The sequence below is a fragment of the Ixodes scapularis genome, unplaced genomic scaffold (assembly GCF_016920785.2).
Source record: "Ixodes scapularis isolate PalLabHiFi unplaced genomic scaffold, ASM1692078v2 PGA_scaffold12__126_contigs__length_90152505, whole genome shotgun sequence".
Taxonomy (NCBI): Eukaryota; Metazoa; Arthropoda; class Arachnida; order Ixodida; family Ixodidae; genus Ixodes; species Ixodes scapularis.
In genome coordinates, this window is record NW_024609838.1 from 35,743,157 (window position 1) to 35,762,340 (window position 19,184).

At 49.1% G+C, this 19,184-nt stretch overlaps 1 protein-coding gene across 1 annotated transcript; it reads right to left on the bottom strand.

Moving 5' to 3' along the window:
- Positions 1-6,911: 6,911 nt before the first annotated feature.
- LOC120838584 (neprilysin-1-like) lies at positions 6,912-17,010 on the bottom strand (the record flags this gene model as incomplete). The annotated part of the gene is made up of 4 exons (XM_040208576.3): positions 6,912-9,336; positions 10,052-10,340; positions 13,291-13,465; positions 16,846-17,010. Coding segments are annotated over 4 exons (2,058 nt in total), but the record flags the coding sequence as incomplete, so codon positions are not given.
- Positions 17,011-19,184: the final 2,174 nt, after the last annotated feature.

Below are 19,184 nucleotides of genomic sequence, written 5' to 3' on the forward strand. Positions count from 1 at the left end.
CTACGCATGCCCACTGCGATGCCCCGAGCTGTTTGGGGCACCCAAAGCTTTGGGGCCCCCTATTCTAAAACTCGCTATTTTGTGCGCGTACGGACTCTCGTAAAATAGAGAGTTTTAGTAGACCGTTTTCGGTTTCCCGCTCCGCTCTATGGAAAGCGGAGTCGCCATCGCGCATGCGCGACCCGCTCTGGGATTTGAGCGTGGAGCGTCAGCTCCGCTATCGTCGCCATTTTGAGAAGTACGTTCCACTCTCAGTAAAAGTTCACTAGATGGTGCTTCGGTGCGCGCTTGACCCTTATGAACCTCGCTGCACTAAGAAGCTGCGCAGACTTTGTTTGAAAAGGCGTCCCCCAGAAAACGTTTCACGGTAGTCAAGAACCTCTGGCTGCTTCGAGAAATCGCTGGCCGCAATCCTTTCACGGCCCCTGAACGGTGGGAACAGGTGCTGCCTTGTCTAAGCCAGCGGGCTCGATTTTTCTATGCGAGATGACGACGACGACGTTGAGAGGATGACACACCGGGCGACGGCGGTGTCTCTTCCTCGGAGGCGGCAGCTTCTACTTCGGCTGGACTACCTCCTTGGAGCATGATTCTTTGACCCCAGTGGACCCCAGTGAGCAATAGCGCCATTATGTTCCTGGTGCTCCTTCAAGCACTGATCGAACGGCGTGCAAGATCCTCATAGCTCGCTGCTCACCCGCCCAACCCGCCTCCACAAAGTCTGGACTTCTGCGAATCGGACTGCCACCCTCCCCAATACCAACAACCCATGTCGTCGTCATCTTGCACGTATATACTCATCACATTACCATGTTCCCTAGACGCGGCACCTTGGGCCTCGGTGGTACGGGCTGCTGCTTTCCGCGGTGCCGCGGCTCTTCAGAGCCAAAAATTAAAGGTTAAAGACCAAAGACTAAAGCAGTCGGCAAACGGACAGATATTTTGTTTGGTTACTTCAGGCAGCAAGACAGTGAAAATTAGCGAAAGCGAGTGCTCCATTTATATCTCTACTTTTTTTCCCCAATGAAATGAGTCTTTTCTTCTTCGTATGCTTCGGTTTGTGATATGGTGCCTTGGTGTTTATGTACACTGCGCGACACTGTTAGCGGGAGCATTCAATATCCTGTTTTCATTCTTCACCTTAAATTCGAGGGGCTGACATTTGCCTATTGGTGTGGAATAAAGCGCTCGTTTAGGGCACTAATCTGAGCGACAAATTTTCAGCTTTTTCAATAGCTGTCAAAGAAATAAACTGCAAATGAAAGCGATTTTTTTCGTGTTCGTATTAACAGTGGAGCGCAGTGTATGTATCTGCCTTGGGGGGTGACATGAAACCATTTTGCTTCACTATACACTTCTTTTTATTTCTTTTGTGTGTTTATGAAAGTGCGTTTTTCAGCTTAAGCTCCTGCCCAGTTTCTGCCTCACTTGTGTTACGGTCTTTTCTTGCAATAGAAGGCCACGCAACATGGTCTACTCTTACAATGCTGAATTCAACAGTAACACTGTAATTTGGTTAGATGCAATATTCACACGGACATCTGAGAAGTAAAATGGGAGTCGTTAGTAAACGTTTTTTATTAAAATATTTCTTGATGCCTTTCAGCCCAGTTGGACAGGTATTTCGCTCAGTACAAAAGCTTGAACATGATTTACTGTGATAAGTTTATGCATTCTAATATGAAACAAACAAAAAAATGCCCATGGTCTTCGTAGGTTTCGTCCAGCCGTCAAATTATGCCGTCTGCGCACATCACTGCCTGGTGCTTCACGACGAGCACCCTCTTGTGGTCTTCTTCTAATTTTTTTTGATGGACGGCATATGGGCATGCTGTGCGGTCAACAAACCCCAACAGTTGTTCAGGGGTGTTCCCTTGTCCTTGACGGCCTAATAAAAAAGACAACGAAAAACACTCTTACAACACGGCAGTATTTAAACACTACCAAAACATGTGATATGGGACTTGTTACTCCTCTAAGATAAAGCGTATTTCCATTGTAGGGTTGTAAAAAACTGGGTATCGTAAATTAATATATATATATATAGTTGTTCCTTAATTCTGCTAAGGTTTGAGGCCGTCAAACTGTGCATGCGAGGCCCGCTACGCCGGAATTCAAAACGAAACTTCTGAAAACTGTTCTAATCTACCACTATTGCTTAGAAGTTCAGGGTTGTGTTTGCTAAATTTAGCATTGTTTATGCCTGTCTGGTTTTCACCAGACAAAAAATTGACGTGGAATATTCTTTCGACCGTTATTGGTAACTCTTTTCAAAACACCACCGGGTAACATATTCGGCCGCCATATTTTGGGCATCGCTTTTTTGTGCGAGACTTGTGACTAGAACCCATTTCATATTCAGTATTGACGCAGCATTCGTGTCTAATACATTTAGACTCGCATCCTCGACAAACAATGACGTAGCTCTCTTGCTCCCTAGACACTTGGCCAAAATAAGGCGGCCTCGAAGACTAGCGGCACCATGGGTTGCACTTTTAAAAAGGCTGCATTCAAGTTTCTATTATTTTCTAAATCTACCAAGGAAATCCAATGCAAACATTTCTTGAGGAAAGTTAAACAATTCAAAAGTTGCGAGCGTGTGTGAATAAATAAAGCTGAGAGGGGGGGGGGGGGGGGGGGGGAGTGGTTTCTTTGGTGCAGCTTGCGAGTGCTATGCTCGTGGTCAGCTTTCAGTGGCATTTTCGACAGGAGGGCGCATGCACAGATATAATCGGCGTTCAAGCACGCGCACCCCTACATCTGACTGCATAGCCATAGGACGTCCACAAAACGCGACGACTTTACCGACGCCGTGCTGGTTGCAAAGTGATACTCGTTCACTTCGTTTGATTATGCTGTTTTGTGTTACATAGAACTCAAATCGAATGGTTTACTTTTTACGTGCGGGGCGTACGCTTTACTTCTTGATTCGACCTCTTTCAAGCTGAGGTCACGGTCAAAAACATCGACGCGTATTGAGTAAGTGCAGCCATCTTGAGATCTAAGCGATCACGCTAAGGACGCTGAGGGCAGTCCGCTCTACAACTTGTGAAGCGGAGCGCACGCTCGCTCCGCTAACTATACGCTCCAACTCAGAGCGGGCCACGCATGCGCGGTGGGGACGATGCTTCTCGCAGAGCGTAAAGTAGAGCAAAGAGGGCTCATAAAAGTGGCCTACTAATACTCATAGATTACGAACGCGCTCGTCGTGACTTGCCCTGACACTGCCCATGTACACCTTTGGTGTATAGAAAAAAGTAACTTTTCACCAGACAGAGCAGCTGTGCTAGAAACAATGGAAACGCGAAATTTACACAAACCATGCAGGGTCTCACCTGTGAGCACAGCTCTAGTTTCGCCAGGGTCAACCACCTAAGTTTGTTCGTGTCAGCGAGCAGGTGGCGGAACCTCTCGTTGAGGTGACCCACGATGAGGTTCACAGAACTGAAGAACACCGACAAGTTCCGTCCAAACGCTCATCCAAGTACGAACAGACGGTTGGGATAGGCCAGTCGAGAAAGAACCATGCAAAGCGTCTCGCCAGATTGGCAACACCCTGCGCCGATCTGTCGGGTGCTGGTATTTGGAGGCCCGCATGCAGAACAGCCAGGTCCTTCTTTAAACAGGATAGCTTCCTAAAGGGTTTCTTTTCTACGTCGGAAATATCCAGCAAACCGCGTTCGGAAAGGAAGCTTCGGCGCTTGATGGCACGAGGGATACGAATCATAGATTCGATGTCTCGCCAGCTTAATCTCGTTAGTGGAAGTCTCCTTCCTTGAGAACAGCGGGGATTCATCGTGCAGATGTCTTGCTAGCCTTGAGCAACACTGTACTCGTACTACGCAAAAGGATGTACTCGCAATGCGCAAACTTCGTCCTTTTCTCTTATTTTTCTACTTCGAATAAGTAAATCTGTTTCAGTTTTAATTCGAGTGGAGCAGAAGCTACAAGAGCGAGTGCCGGCCTTTCAGCGTCCTTGATAACCACGCGCGCTCGTGCAGTGCAAGTACCGTTTAGAGCAACATGCTCATGCTTATACCTTCGGCTTCACTCGCACACAAGGTGGAACGACTATATTTATATTTTATAGCTTAATATTTCTTCAGGTGTGTGCCTACTCTTTTGTGTTCATTATTGTCGTCTTCGTTTTTACTACCTCTACAATCACGCTCCCTTTTACTCTCTTGGTGTTAACGCTTAGGTTTTTTTGTCTTACTAGTACTATAAACGTCCACCTGTGGGGCTACGCAAGCAAATTTTTCGAACCCGCTCAAAACGCTCTTACGCTGAAGAAAAACGCTCTACTAAAACGCGTTTTTGGACGTCCGCTTTCCATTCCGGCGAAGAGGGCCGCGCATGCGCAGTTTGGCACCCTCAGAGCGGATCGGAAGATGAAAACGGTCTACTAAAACTCTCGAATAACAAGCATTTCGTAGCGTGTAAGGCTTCAAACGTGTTAGTCATGTACGTGTTTAGGTTTCATCTCTATTTTCATTGATTCACTGAAAAAAAGGTTCCCCAGGATCGTGTCCGGTATGTCGACACAAACGTACCTGGACAGCTACCGCCATCTATAAGCGGCGGCGGCAAGCACACAACCAGTATGGTTTCCGCCGACGCTCGTAGATGGGGGCAACCTTTCCAGCTATCATAGAAGAATAGGGAGTATTCACTGGCGGCCATAGCTGTGTGGGCGAATGCTGAGCGCGTGCTGACGGCGAGCTTCCACAGTTCTTTTGCAGCATGCATTCCGCACCGCCAAGATTGCCGGCCTTAGCGACATATTAATGTGAGCTCGTTCTGAGCATGCGCTCTAAACAGCACCCACACGTATGGCGTCCATTGAATACTCCCTATAGGGATCCATTCACTGGCGGCCATATCCGTGTGCGCTGCTGCTGAGCGCGTGCTGACGGCGAGCTTCCGCAGTCCTTTTGGAGCGTGCATTTAGCACCACCAAGGTTGCCGGTCTTAGCAGGCTATTAATGGAAGCTCGTTCTGAGCATGCGCTCTAAACAGCACCCACAAATATGGCGTCCAGTGAATACCTCCTATTGATAGTTGGGCGCGTTGGTGGGAATTCATCGTAGGAAACAGCGCGAAAAACAGCCGACGACGAAGAAGCACACGTAACGACCGAAGCGCTCGTCACGTTTGTTTCTTCGTCCTCGTCTGTATTGCGCGCTGTTTCCTTCGCTTCTACGCTCTTATCAGTTTCGGTTTGGACTCACGATGGATCGGCCTTTTCGGGGAAAGGAGACAGGCTGCGGAAGGAGCGGTGATGTACGCAGCAGCGCGATTGGGTCCGCAACCGCCGCAAAGCCGCTGTCGCCTCGACTTCCCGTCCAGCGCTTCAGATTCCCTTGCCAAAGAGCACATCGCTCGCTTGGGAAGCCGCCGCCGAGAACGGAACCAGCGATGTCAAGGGCGCCGGCGGGCCAACGCCACGGACGACGATCGTGCCACGGAGGCGAAGCGCAAGCGCGAAGCCCGGCGACGACTGCACTCCACGCCCGCTGAACAGTTCCCGGGTGCGACGGCGAGGTTCTGGAGGGGAGCTCGTGGAGAACGCGTCTGGCGTCACGAGCGCCGTGTGCGACCGACTCTGGTTCGCCGGAGACGTATCCACGATCGGCGGCGTGTCGGACGAGAAGAAGCGGGAATCGGGCGCGTGCACGTTGCGGCAGTGTATCGAGTACAGCTCCGCTGGTCTTCCTTCTTCACGAGAGTGGAAAGGCTGAACGTTTTATTGGCATACGTTACACGTGGACATTATTCATTTCTTTATTTTGTTTTAACAGGAGACACTGCGTAATTAAACTCCAGATGTCGGAGAATTGGAAATCAAAGAAAAATGAACTCCGAAAAACTACGAATTTTTGGCAAAAATGAACTCCGAAAAACTACGAATTTTTTGGCAAAAATGAACTCCGAAAAACACCCTCCGAATTTCACTAAAAATAAAACTCCGAAAACACGGAACCCTCCCTATATAGGAAGCATTCACTGGCGGCCATATCCGTGTGCGCGACTGCTGAACGCGTGCTGATGTCGAGCTTCCACAGTTCCTTTGTAACGTGCATTCCGCACCCTTAAGATTGCCGATCCTTGCAGCCTATTAATGTGGGCTCGTTCAGAGCATGCGCTCTAGACATCACCCACACATATGGCGCCCAGTGAATACTCCTTATACCAGGGAGAGCAATTAATGTCGTTCAAAGTATGTGATGGTACGTCCACAGGATCAAGCTGAATGTCCGACAAAGGTTTCAAATGTCCAGCAGCGGCATCCATGTTACGTTGGCAGCATGTTGTTGAGGGATCATTTTGCACTGCATATGGTACGTACTTTGATTCTTGGATGGATCACAATGGATATCCATTGGATGTGTTGAATGCCTGGGCAGAACATATTTTAGACATCCATTAGATGGATGCCAAAGAGAATAATTCATGATGTCCTATGCATGTAGATGTTACGTCCACAGGATCAAGCTGAGTGTCCAAAAGAGGCCCCAAATGTCCTGCAGACTCATTAATGTTATGTTAGTGGTTCGTTTCTTAGGGGATCATTTTGTACTGCATGGTAGTACTTTCAATGTTACATGGATTTTTGTGGATATCCATTGGATGCGTTGAATGTCCGGGCAGAACGTCTCTTAGATATCCAACAGATGAATGCTGGTTGACTGGGACCTTTCCTTTAAAAACAAGTTACCTCTTTACAAACGACAGTGCCCATAAATGGCATGCTCAAGGCGGTGGCCTGAGGTATGGTGCTAGTAATGTGAAAGATAGAAAATATTAAGCGCTACCTACGAAAAGTTTTCCGCTGGACTGATTTTCGAAATTTCGAGAGCGCATCTGTCAACCGTTTTTGAAGGTTTCGCGACAGAAGAGTATACCCTATATCTATACATACGTTTATTTATAACACATTCAACTAAACTGGCGACCACCAAAATTTCGTGAAAATACGGAAATAATGTGTTCGTGCTTTCTAAGGTTGCTATACGTTAACTAAAATGAGCTCATCTACAACAGTGTTGAATCCGGCAGAATTTAAATTATTTGTACGCAGCAGCATGATGATTGCGTTGTGCCCGTGATTGGTTCAGAATATAAAACGAAGGACGACAAGAAGGCCAGTCACATCACGTCAAAAACTTCGTAATATGTATGCTCACACCAAGGCCCATACGGCATGTCGGTCGTCCTCATTGAAGGCTCTTCAAACGCAAAGTTGGACCCAAAGTTTACGCAGTGCGCCGATTGGACGCTTGCAACAACGGCGTGGCGTCATATATTCACAAATGCGACGCGCTCCGTAAAATTTTCAACACAACTGTGAAATTAAGAAACTGAGTGAGAAGAGGAGATGAGGAACGCTCGGTAACGTCAGAGCACCGTGCTCCGATCGGAAGGATAATGGTTGGAGACAATAAAGACTAGGCTGCCCTTGCCTCTTACCCCTGTTCCCCTCTGATCAAAGAGAACAAGATCGTCGACTGCCCCTCGCGCATGCATGGTGTGGTATTTGGCGTTCTAACGCCAGACTCGGCGATCGAACGCCAAACTTTGTTCAAAGAGCAGACAACGTTGTTCTCTCTTATTGGATGGAGACAGTGGGAAGAGAAAAAGGCAGGTAGCCTTTATGTCTACCCGCAATCCTCCCAGTCAGAGCTGGGCTCTATGATGTTACCAGACGCTCTAACCTCCCCTCTCCTTTGGTTTCTTTTTGTATAGCGCACCAGCTAGATTTCAAGAACGAGTGTTTCACCGAACCTCTTTCTATAGTGATTGTTTTTGGTTTCGCGAATGAGTCCTTTACTAGCTCCGCTTGATATTGCGGCACATTGTAGTCGAGATGCGGTCGGCATAACGACACTGCATAAAACTCTCCACATTTAAAACACCTCGCAACGCTGATTTGGGTTCATGGTAGTTCCTTCGGCGCACTTGAACTCCGCCGCAAACTCCGGCGTGTTCATCAGCGGCACGTTACATCGCATATGCATGGGCGAGTAGAACTTTACGCTATCGCCGCTATTCTCCGTCCTGGACCCGGGAATTTCTCTTGAACACCACTTGTAGCAGCTGTTGATGAAGAACGCCTGTCTGGCCGAGTACTTCCTGTCGCCGATCTCGTGGTCCGCTTGGTACCCGAGCGAGTTGAAGGCTCGATATACCTTTTCCAGTCCACCGCAGTCTGCGAAGTTCTCTGAGAATGCCGTGTCTCCGTAAGGCACTCCCCCCGCCCATGGCACCTTGTTGTAGAATGTCTTGAGACACTGCACGCGGACGTCGAAGTTCCTGCGGGACTGTGACGTCCACCAGTCCTCTCGGATCCCAGATGCATTGTAAAGGCTCAGCTCCGGGTCGAACGCGTGCGTAATCTCGTGGCCTACCACGTGGCCGAGACTGCCATAGTTGAACGATGCTGGCACGGAGTGAGCGTAGAAGGGAGCAAACAAGATGGCCGGAGGGATAACCATCACGTGGTAAACGGGTACGTAGAACGCGTTCACGAGGACGGTGGGCAGTTCTACGTTGATCGCCGGAAAGTAGCTTTCTGAGGACTTGAGCAGGCCCCTCAGGCGCTTCGACTCTGAGTCTCTGATGGCGGCCAGCATGTGGGCGTAACTGCCCTTGAGTACTGGCAGGAACGAGTAGTGATCCTCCAGCTGCTCCGTACGTGACAGATTGACAGGTCGCCCAACCAGACTGCCCAGGTGGTCGATGCGCTCAAGGGCCCTAGTCCTCGTAGCCTCGTCGATCCAGGACAAGTTCACAAAGCCGTCGCGCGTCGCGTTGCGGACGCGCGTTACCATGTCGCGAATTTCGACAAGGTCGCGTTCCTCGAGGTTCCAGCGGACGAACAGGTCTCCCATCACGTACGGTATCGTCAGGATGGCGTCCATGACGCAGTGACTCAGCATGAGGATCATGGGGCCGCTCCTCTGGGGCATCTGTTCCTTCAGGATTCGGGAGGACGCTGACGCGGACAGATACCTGGCCAGCTGCAGGCCCACATATCCTCTCAGCGTCTCGGAGCGGGCATCGTCGCCCAGAAGCCTGCCCAGGTAACCCAGGTAGCCGCCGTGGGTGACCCAGATCTCGTCGTCGTCCGTCATCTGGCGGTCGGGAGGCAGCAGGCGGTTCACGGCACGCAGCATGTTTTCGCCCAGTGACGTCGAGCCGGTCAGGTTATCGAGAGTGGAGAAGCGCACGTACGTGGATGTGGTGTTGGGACGGTCGCCCGCTGGTGGCAGTGCGGCTGTCAGCAGCGTGTTGTCGAGAAACACGACGCGCTCGATGAGCTGCAGATCAGGCGTCCTGCAAATAAAAAAAAAAACATGGAAGTCTGTACGCCAACAAAGTTTCACTTCGCATTGTAACCATATGTTGTCTTACTCATTCTGAAAGTTAGCTGAAGTTCTACGTCGTAATTCCAGTTTCTTTAGCGTGGAAGATGTAAAGACATGAATATATTTCAGTGACTGTGCTACACAGGCTTAAGTTTTACATATGCAGACTCTCGTATCACCGTGCGTGCATATATAACCTTGGTTGATATTAATTGTGCTTATGTTTTGTTCAATTATTTTCCCTACTCCTGGAATAGTCGCAGCGGGGCTACAGTTTTTGAAAACAATCAAATATATGCCAAATCCCGCTTTGTTGCGCTTTACTAATGTCAAACCCCAATATTAGCGACTAAGTTACCGACATACGAACATTGCATCACGCGAGCAATCCTGATGACTGCTGTTGAGCTGCAGAAGAAAACACCGAGACATAAGGTGGGAATCGAGTGTTTGGTAAACATCAACCTACGTCATGAGTATCAGAAATGTATCAGATGCACTTTTAAACAATTAGAAAGAGGAGACAGGGGACGACAAAGACGTCTTTGTCGTCCCTTATGTGATCTTTTCCTAATTGTTTAAAAGCCGCCAACAGGTTCAAATGGTACAAGTTTACCAGATACAAAGAAAGCAGTCGCAGAACTAGAAGTCCGGAGGTTTTTTATTGAGCAAAGAATACTTACTTTCCTGAGATAAGTTCGCCCATGATCTCGAAGAACTGGCGGGTGCGTCCCTCGCTGATGATGATTTTACGCAGGACCATCCACTCCATAATGAACTGGTAGCTGAAGACGAAGTGCAGGATGTAGTACCCGGGCTTCTTGAAGTACACGTCCGGCGTCAGTTGAAACAGTAGGTGGATGCCCCTGACGAGGGACAGCTCGACCAGGACATCGACCATCGAGGGAGAACCATGGCGTTTGTCGGGAGGCCAGGACAGGTTGTACTGGGACATGAACTGCCTCACGTAATCTGCGAGGGATGTCCCATATGGTACTGTGTGAAATGTCACCAAGCCTTCTCATCGGGCCAGGAGGGTTCATATATAGTTATCAGATGCTCAATCGAGGGAAAGCAGCCGCCATTTAATGGTGCGCTTGATGATGCGCTTGGTGCACAACATCCATACTAACCTAAAAATGACGTCTGCCATGTAGTGTTGAACATGATGTCGTGGGCATGCGAAACGCGTCATGCCCAGAAACATCACCTTGGTGGCGCGCCCTCGCGGGCGCCCTCCTGTGACGGAGCTTTTAGGATGCGAGCACACGACGCGCTATCTCAAAACACGGAATCGTTATATTAGTTCGCATCTATGCCGATCAAAAGAAGTTTATTTATTAAAAAAAGTGTATGACGTTTGCGTGAGTGATCTTTCTGATAAGTAACAACACCTCGAAGTTGCTTTTTAATGTGATAGCATTATTAAGCTACTCACCACAAATTTCTGTCTATGTATGTCGCCTCTAATGTAGTCAATTTTCCGTTAAATTTATCAAAAAATTGACTTCACGTGACCTTCGCACCAATTAAAGTTCCCCGCTAAATTTAGCGAAAAGTTGACTTCACGATACCTATGCACAAATTCAAGTTCTCCGTTAAATTTAGCGGAGAATTTACCTCACGTGACCTATGCACCAATTCAGGTTCCCCTCTAAATTTAGCGAGGAACCGAACACCTGCCCGTGTGTGTGCGACGATAAATGCTATCGCATTCATAGATAATCACCCCTGGGGTTTTTACAAATTTGCCTCCACCATCAATTATATTAAAAAAAAACAACTTTGAGATGTTGAGAAACAAAACTGGAGCTTCAAATTACAGCTTGCGCGACGTGCGGCAGGGCTATTCACAGCCTCTCTGATTCTTGTTTTAAATGCGAAAGCATTAACTGTCTCATGGAGCGAGCTGACGTCATCAGTTTGAAGTGCGAAAACGGCACCTAGTTTCCTTCGGTTCCATTGGCTGGCGCCCGTCGACGGGGCTCCCATTGGCCACTGCGCCCGTCAGTTTCCACGACCGCTCCCCTCATGGCGCTGCGCGTCCATGGTCAGCGTGCCCACGGAGCACACGCGCTGACCGGCGACGAAAGGTACGCAGCAGATGAAAAAGGGAGCGGACGAGTGGCTTGCATGCTTTCGCATTCACAACTCATGAGGAATGCTTAGGTGTACCTCGGTCTTTTTTCGGATCTGTGAAGGTTGTTGTAGAAAAAGGTTTTGCATTCACCAGAGTGAACGACGTGCCGTCTTCTTAGCTGTGCACGCGCGCACAGTTGTGTTGCAAAGCGCCGCACTCCTGTTTTAGGCACATTGAGCTTGCTGTGATTTGACTGTGGCTGACGAGCAAATGCTCGTCAGCAACTGACGCAATTAGCTCCTCCAACATCGAATACGTGATAAAAAAGTTTGTCACATCAATACTTCCACTAGAAAGAAAAGCAGAAATTTTCACAAATTCTTAAATTGTCGGACATGGCCGGCCAATTCAGGCGATTGATTAATTTGTTCTATCTAATTTTTACTAATTTTTTTTTACAAATTTAAAATCGCCCGCTAAGAAGCGCATCACGCATTATGCGCATTTGGATCCGAAAAATTAATTATGCAAAAGCTGTAGTAATTCATAACGGGTGTACATTTTTTTAGACGCTGATTCCGCGTCGACTGGGTGAATGGGCAGGGATTTAATTGAAACAACACTGGAAGCCAGCCACTTCTTCTTCCTGCCAGTTATTTTGAGGAAATGCTTGTTTAGTGGTTTACAAAAGTCGAAAAGAAATCAACTTGGGACTAAGAGACCAGAAATCACAGAACACATTAGAACCAACAGGATACACGGAATCGCTTTCACTGAAGTGTCTACTACACACGCGAAAGGTTCTCGAATTTCGCTTTCCTATTTTCAATTTAATGAGACATTCCTTTCTTAGTTTTATTTTGTTCTAAGCATAATAAAAAATACACCCTATTTGCTATGGTAGATGCTGTAGTGGGATAAAGCGCTGGATATTCTGTTTTCATCATCCAGCCTTTTGTACTGGGGTAGAGGAACAGCACAGCACCATCCGAGCGCTTCGACACGTCAGCGCCAAAAGTGTTTGTAGGCACGACTACGCATGCCACGTGCGGTTTCAAAGTTTGGTCAAATGTCCTACTACAAATATCACTTCACCAAATAAACACAACGCGTGAAACAGGTTTTGCAGCGCGTTACCCAAACAGCGCATGAAGCGAGCTGCCGAGCCGAGGGATCTAAGATCTGCGCGGTCTGTCCCAGTCTGTCGTGCCCGTATGTCCCAAACAATGATGATGATAGCTAGAGAAGCGCCCCCTGTAGTTCGCGCACGCCGCCAATAGGATAATCAAAACCTGTGCACTAGAATTTTGACGTCTGTACAGCGAGATGAAGCGAAAACAGATTGGACATGAGCGCTGCGTTAGCGTTCGACTGGAAGCTCGCGTCCAATCAACGCGTCGAAGAACGCTTGGCATCGGGCTCGGGTCCAATGCGGAGAGCAACTCGTCTGCTTCTTGCGGAAGAGTTGCAATGACGTCAGATGTAAGCCAAGTTCTTATTGGATGATTACAAAATTAGCAGGTAAACCTCAAGGCATCTAGCACTGAGGTTTACCCGCTATCCTTTCAATCACAGCCAATCAGAGCTCGGCGTCGTTCTGACGTCACTGCAACTCCTGCGCAAAAAAGAAGCAGACGACTTGCAGTCAGCATTGCTTAGTTGGCGCTCTATGACTGTGATGACGTTTTATGGAGGAAGAGGAGGTCGTTTGCAGGCCTCGATTGTTCTAGGTAGTGTATGCTGAACCCACAGATCCCGGTGACTCCATGGCTCCCTGAGTGCTGTGCGGGGAAAAAAAAATAGGGCCCAAGGCGCTTTTTTCGAGCGTGTCTTCGTACCTACCTATATTATCAACGCCGCGGACGGCGTCTTGGATGCAAGTCTGAAGCAACTGGGCAGCCTTGACGTGCGAGCTGACACTGCGTGGGGCTGGTCTCTTGACGTCCATCAGGATGAGACGCTTGAAGAAGGACAGAAACACGCGTATCTGCAGCGCTAGGAACGAGTTCGGCAATACCTACAGGAATAGATTAATTCGTGCTGTCAGTTGTACACTCACATAAATAAAAACTACAGTCCCTGACAAGATGAGAATGGCTAGCAGGTTCTTCCATTGTCCCGCCTCCAGCGCGAGCTTTCTGTGCGGAGCGCAAGTTCGTCTGCTTCTTTTTCGGGGTTGTGGTGACGTCAGAACGCCGAGCTCTGATTGGAAGGATGGCGGGTAGACCTCACGCCAGCTTGCTTTGAGGTCTACCTACTACCCTTCAATCAGAGCTCGGTGTTCTGACGTCACCATATAACCCCTGCAAAAGAAGCATACGAACTTGCGCTCCGCATATATACCATCGACAACACTTCAGCTTCTCGTGATCGTCGAGTATGCCCGCACAACCAAAGCTCGACTGAAAAGCATCAAGCGCGCGCTCGAAGCCGGGCATTCGAAAGAGACGCACTGCCGCCGTTCTCACCCTAAAGCCTCTGTTATACTCCGACGTAACGCGCGCGCAAGTGCACGCTGGCCGAAGTCGGCTACGTCACGTCAGTCAGACCGCGCGCGTCCAAAATTCGCCCTCTTTATACTCCGGCGGCCCTGGTGACTCCCGCGGCTGTGCGTCGGTGGGCCGCCGGCGTGGCGCATGCGTAGAATCTGACTGAGGGCACGTTTCCTGTGAGAGTGCGCCACTTCCGGTTCCTTTTCGTTTCGAATAGCAGACGAGAATGCTCGCGCTCCTTGAGCGCCAAGTTCGAGCGATGGCGTGGACGTACCTTGCTCGACGAAAACTCGCGCTTGCACTGTTGGTGCACAAACTGCGCCGCAAGCGTAGGCGGTCAATGTGCATACGGTACATCTTTGACAAGCGCACAATCTACGGTACTCAAGCTTCCTTGTGTCGTAGACACACGGGTGAGGACGAGTTCCCTCAATGAGCTTCTCGGCCGACCGAGTCCGATTCTTCAATCATGACGCCACACGGAGTGGTGCCCCTGTCGTCTGCTATTGCTCGCATTCGCCGCGCTTCCCGCGCGACGCCTGCCGGGAGCCAGCGCGTGATGCATCCTGGTCCGGCGTCGCCGGCGCGGCCGGCGCGGAATACGGCATGCTCCATTTTGGCGTCGAGGCGGTCAGGCTGCGTCGAACGCCGCCGGTCGCGTCGGTTACGCCACGACGCCGGAGTATAGAGCGTCGGGTTTTCGCCGACATGACGTCGCTGTGACGCGCTCGCACGCGCGCACGCGTTACGTCGGAGTATAACAGAGCCTTGACTCTATTTGACGTCACTGCGGGGGCGTTGCCGTCGGCACTGCGCATGCGCGGACGCTTCACTTCTCCCAGATCTGGTTTGTGCGCATGCGCAATGCCCACACACGCTGTCGACAAACTATACGGGGCGCAAGTTCGTCTGCTTCTTGCGCAGGGGTTGCGATGATGTGAGAACGCCGAGCTCCAATTGGCTGTTTAAAAAAAGATAGGGGGTAGACCTCAAGGCATCTAGCATTGAGGTCTACCCACTATCTTTCCAGTCAATGAGAACTCGGCGTCTTTTCCTGACGTCACCGCAACCCCTGCGGAAGGAGCAGACGACTTGCTCTCCGCATAGGCTTGTTTGTAAACACTGTGTGATGCGTGTCTTCGAAGTCTGCTAGCTTTTGAGTGGCGGAGGCGTGTATGCTGCTTGCTATAAAGTTTCTGTGGTAATCGGCATCGAAGGACGAAACTGGCCAAGGTATACAACAAAATTTGAACGTGACCATCCATCACTTTTGTTTGAAAGGTGATACTTTCTTTAAGGCCCAAGGGCCAGGACAAAGGGCGAAGACCCAAAAACCAAAAATTGTCGCGCAAAGAAGCAATAACGTTTCTCCATTTTTTTTTTCATTTTTTTTTTTTATTTTTAGAGGTTGGGAGGTGATGCGACGAGGCTAAAAAATCGTCTGATCTTGTACTAACTACTACTGTAATCAAATTACTTGTAAGCGATTTTTCTAGTAATTCTGTAATCATTTGAATACTTTTATTAGGCATGCAGTAATCAGAAGAGTGATCTGATTACTTCTGGAAGTACTCAAATTTGTTTTAGCGGTTTCTATTTTTATCTACACTCTTTAATGGCACACTTTGTTTCTGCAAGTTCCCTACCAAGGAATTATCGAAGCAAGTCTCCGACAGGGGGCTGTTTCTCAACATTGGTAGATTAAGTAGTTTAGTTCGGTGATTCTAACCCAATAACGGACAGAACGTTAGACCCATTCTCAAACCGGGAGAAATATCTGTCGTTTTAAAAATTTGAAGTAATCGGAAAAGTAAGTCACTTTTTCAATTAACGGTCAATTACTTTTTTTTCTCGAGTAATCGAGTAATCTCATTCAATATTTTGAATTCAAGAGTAAATGTAGTTTATTACGTTTTTTTTTTCGAATAACGTGCACAAGACTACTGACAGGTGATTATTCTTAGAGTGTGCGGCGTGAAAGAAGGCTTGGCAGCGCTCTTATTCGTCTGTTGTCGGTTGCAGCATAAAAGCAACTGCAGAAGCAGCCACACACGCACACACGCACCCCCCACACACACACGCGCGCGCGCGCACACACACACACACACACACACACCGCGTTGTGCCCAACGCGCATTGGGCATGAGGCAGGACTATTTTTAGAGCGCAGCTCAATTAGGCGCCTGTTTCAGCGTACAACGGCGTCGGCGTAACTGCGCGCGTTGCATTATGGGACGTCACAGACCTATACACCAACCCAATTTCCCGCTAAATATAGCGAAGAAACTAAATTAGTGTGTAGGTTCTGTGACGTCCCATAATGCAACACTGCGCATGCAGTTTCCCCCTAAAAATTTGGCGGTAAAACTGACGTCACATGACCTCAACACAAATTCAGTTTCACCGCTAGATTTAGCGAGAAACTGAATTGGTCTTGAGGTCACGTGACGTCAGTTTTCCCTCTAAATCTAGCGGAGAAACTGTATTTGTTCATGAATGACGTGACACGAAGTCACGTGACGTCATTTTCCCCCTCTAAATTTAGCGGGGAAACTGAATTGGTGTTGAGGTTACGTGGCGTCAATTTTCAGCTAAATTTAGCGGGGAAACTGTGGGAGGAAGGGAGGGTACGGAGGAGGAGAATGGGAGGGTACGCAGGAGGAAGAGAAGAGGAGAATGGAAGGGCACGCAGGAGGAGGAAAAGAGGATAATTGGAGGGTACACATGAGAAGGGAGAAAAGGAGAAAAGGCTGAGAAGGAGGGGTGGGAAGAAGAGGAGGGGAGTGGAGGAGGAAAACTCGGAAAACATTTTCTTTGTACATAGACGCTTGGCTTTTTTCGCGCCAAAAGTCAAGCTCCGTGATGCTCAGTGGCCTTATCTCCGGTCGTTCAAATAAATACGCACATTTGATTGGTTCCAGTTGCCGCAGACGAACTCGTAGAAGTCGTCGCAGGGCTTCTGCTGCGGGTTGATGGACAGGGCCAGATCCTGAGCCCAGTCGTCGCACCAGGGCTGCTGGCAGCCTACCAGGTACCTATTGCGGAGGTAACAATCGTTTTCAATCCAGTTTTAAGAGTAATGCGGATGGCAAGTTCGTCTGCTTCTTTCGCAGGGGTTGCGGTGACGTCAGAACGCCGAGCTCTGATTGGCTCGAGCGGAAAGATAGGGCGTCGCCCGAAACCCCCTATCTGAGCGTCGTCTGCAGGGCGTAAGATAGACAGGTGGGGAAACGGCCCATAGAAACCTGCCGCAGCGCCGTGACCGGATTGTGTACTCGTCTGCTTGTGGGTACCCCCGATTTGCGACAGATGGCGCTGCGGCGAGAAGAAAAAAATTGGAATCGAATTTGCATGGAACTTTATTGAAGATTGCGCAAAATAAACCGAGAGCACGACAGTCCTCTATTGAAAATCTACGAAAAACCTTCTCCGTCAGTTTAGCCGGCCGCCACCGTTCGCCCACCCAGAGTGAGAGTTCGCGGTGCTCCACATAGATGGCGCCACAGAAAAGGAGAAACCTGAGGGGGACACAATCCGGTCGCTCATTTGGCTCTCGTTTCCCCACCTGTCTATCTTACACCCTGGTCGTCTGCTCCTTCGCAACGTCGCCTGCTATTCAACAGCTGTCTTACCTTTACGAGCGAGCTCCACTTCGCCTTTCAGAGAGGAGAGACAAAATAACTCGAGCGGTATGATGTGTTTTTGTCTAACAATTCTAGCAGACACGTATTAAGGAGCGAAGCCAAAGGACTCACGGGCGAGGTGGCCGACACGCCGCGGTTTCTTTGCTAACAGCCGAGAACGAGGGTGGTTAGCGTCCGAAAGTTCCCTCCTTTCGTGTGCGGCGTCGAGCGTATCGCGGAAGTTATATCGTAGACTCGTTGAACCAAGAACTAATTATTGTTTTGTTTTTTTTGGCGAAATTTTATGGAAAGTTATTTTTCTATGCCGTTATTTAAACAGACGAACACTTGCTGGGGAGTAATCCGATGGACTTCAATTAGCCCTGTATTTACTCAAGCCACTTTTTTCTAAGCTTACTGTCTTAACAGACAGGGATAAAAACACGCCGCTTCCTTCAGTGTAGCGCGCGTGCGGCCCCGGACATCTAAGGGCATCACAGACCTGTTATTACTCTGTTTCGAGCGGGTAGGAGCCGCTTGTCCCTCTGAGAAGGGTGCCAGGTGCAGAGAACCACGCTCCTATTTAATAGGCTAGAGTCTCGTTCGTTATCGGAATTAACCAGACAAATCGCTCCACCAACTAAGAACGGACATGCACCACCATCCACCGAATTAAAAAAGAGCTCTCAATCTGCCAATCCTCCCAGAAATTTAAAATGCGACACACCGTCGTGAATGTGCCAACCACATCCAAAGACTCAGCACGTTTTCATTTCCCGTGGTAACACTGCCCCTTGGACAGCTCCTGATCGGAGCCGACCTCGAAATCACACAGGACAGAAGCGGAACGTTCTTTTTTTTTCTTAACCAGCAACCACGCGAAGGACTTACGGCTACAGCCACAGCTGCTACAGGACGTCCGCCATTGCCGACGCCGAGACGTTTACTTCCGCGACCCGGCCCGAGGAGGCGGAGCATAGTATAACCTCCTCTCCCACCTTCACACCTTCTTTCCCATGTCACGATGCATCGAAGCAATTTCTGTCTTTCTGCACTTGGGACAACTTCGCTGGAGCTCTGTGCGCGTAGAGCACGAGACGGCCCGAGGTGTCTCAGGGAGTGCCACCAGCCTCCTGTGAACTAAAGGTTATGGCTGCTTCACGCGCGCGCCGAATGCTTGGTGAGATTGGTTTATTGTTTTTTTGGAACCAATCGGTACAACCGGCCGAATAAAACGGCTTTTTTCTTTTCTTCTTTTTGCGGGGCCGGGGGGGGGGGGGGGGGGGGGGGGGCGGGTTTAGTTTGGAATGTTTAGGACCTTGGGGTGGCAAAATGCATGTGTATAATATAGGGTCGGCTAATAACTATGTAGCCTTTTTTCTACGCCACTGAACCCGCACTTCTCGAGCGTTGATGAAGTTAAATCAAATTTCATGTTTTATTACCAAGCATTGGCTTATTGAACATAGCTTATAGCATATAGCTTACTGAACATAGCCATATTATGTACACCGTCTGAAGGGTTATGTGCAATGTTGTAGAACGCGTGGGGTCGAGCGCGTGACTTTAGAAAATGCCATTGCACTGCGGCAGTGTTGGTGCAAGAAAGCCTATGTCAGAG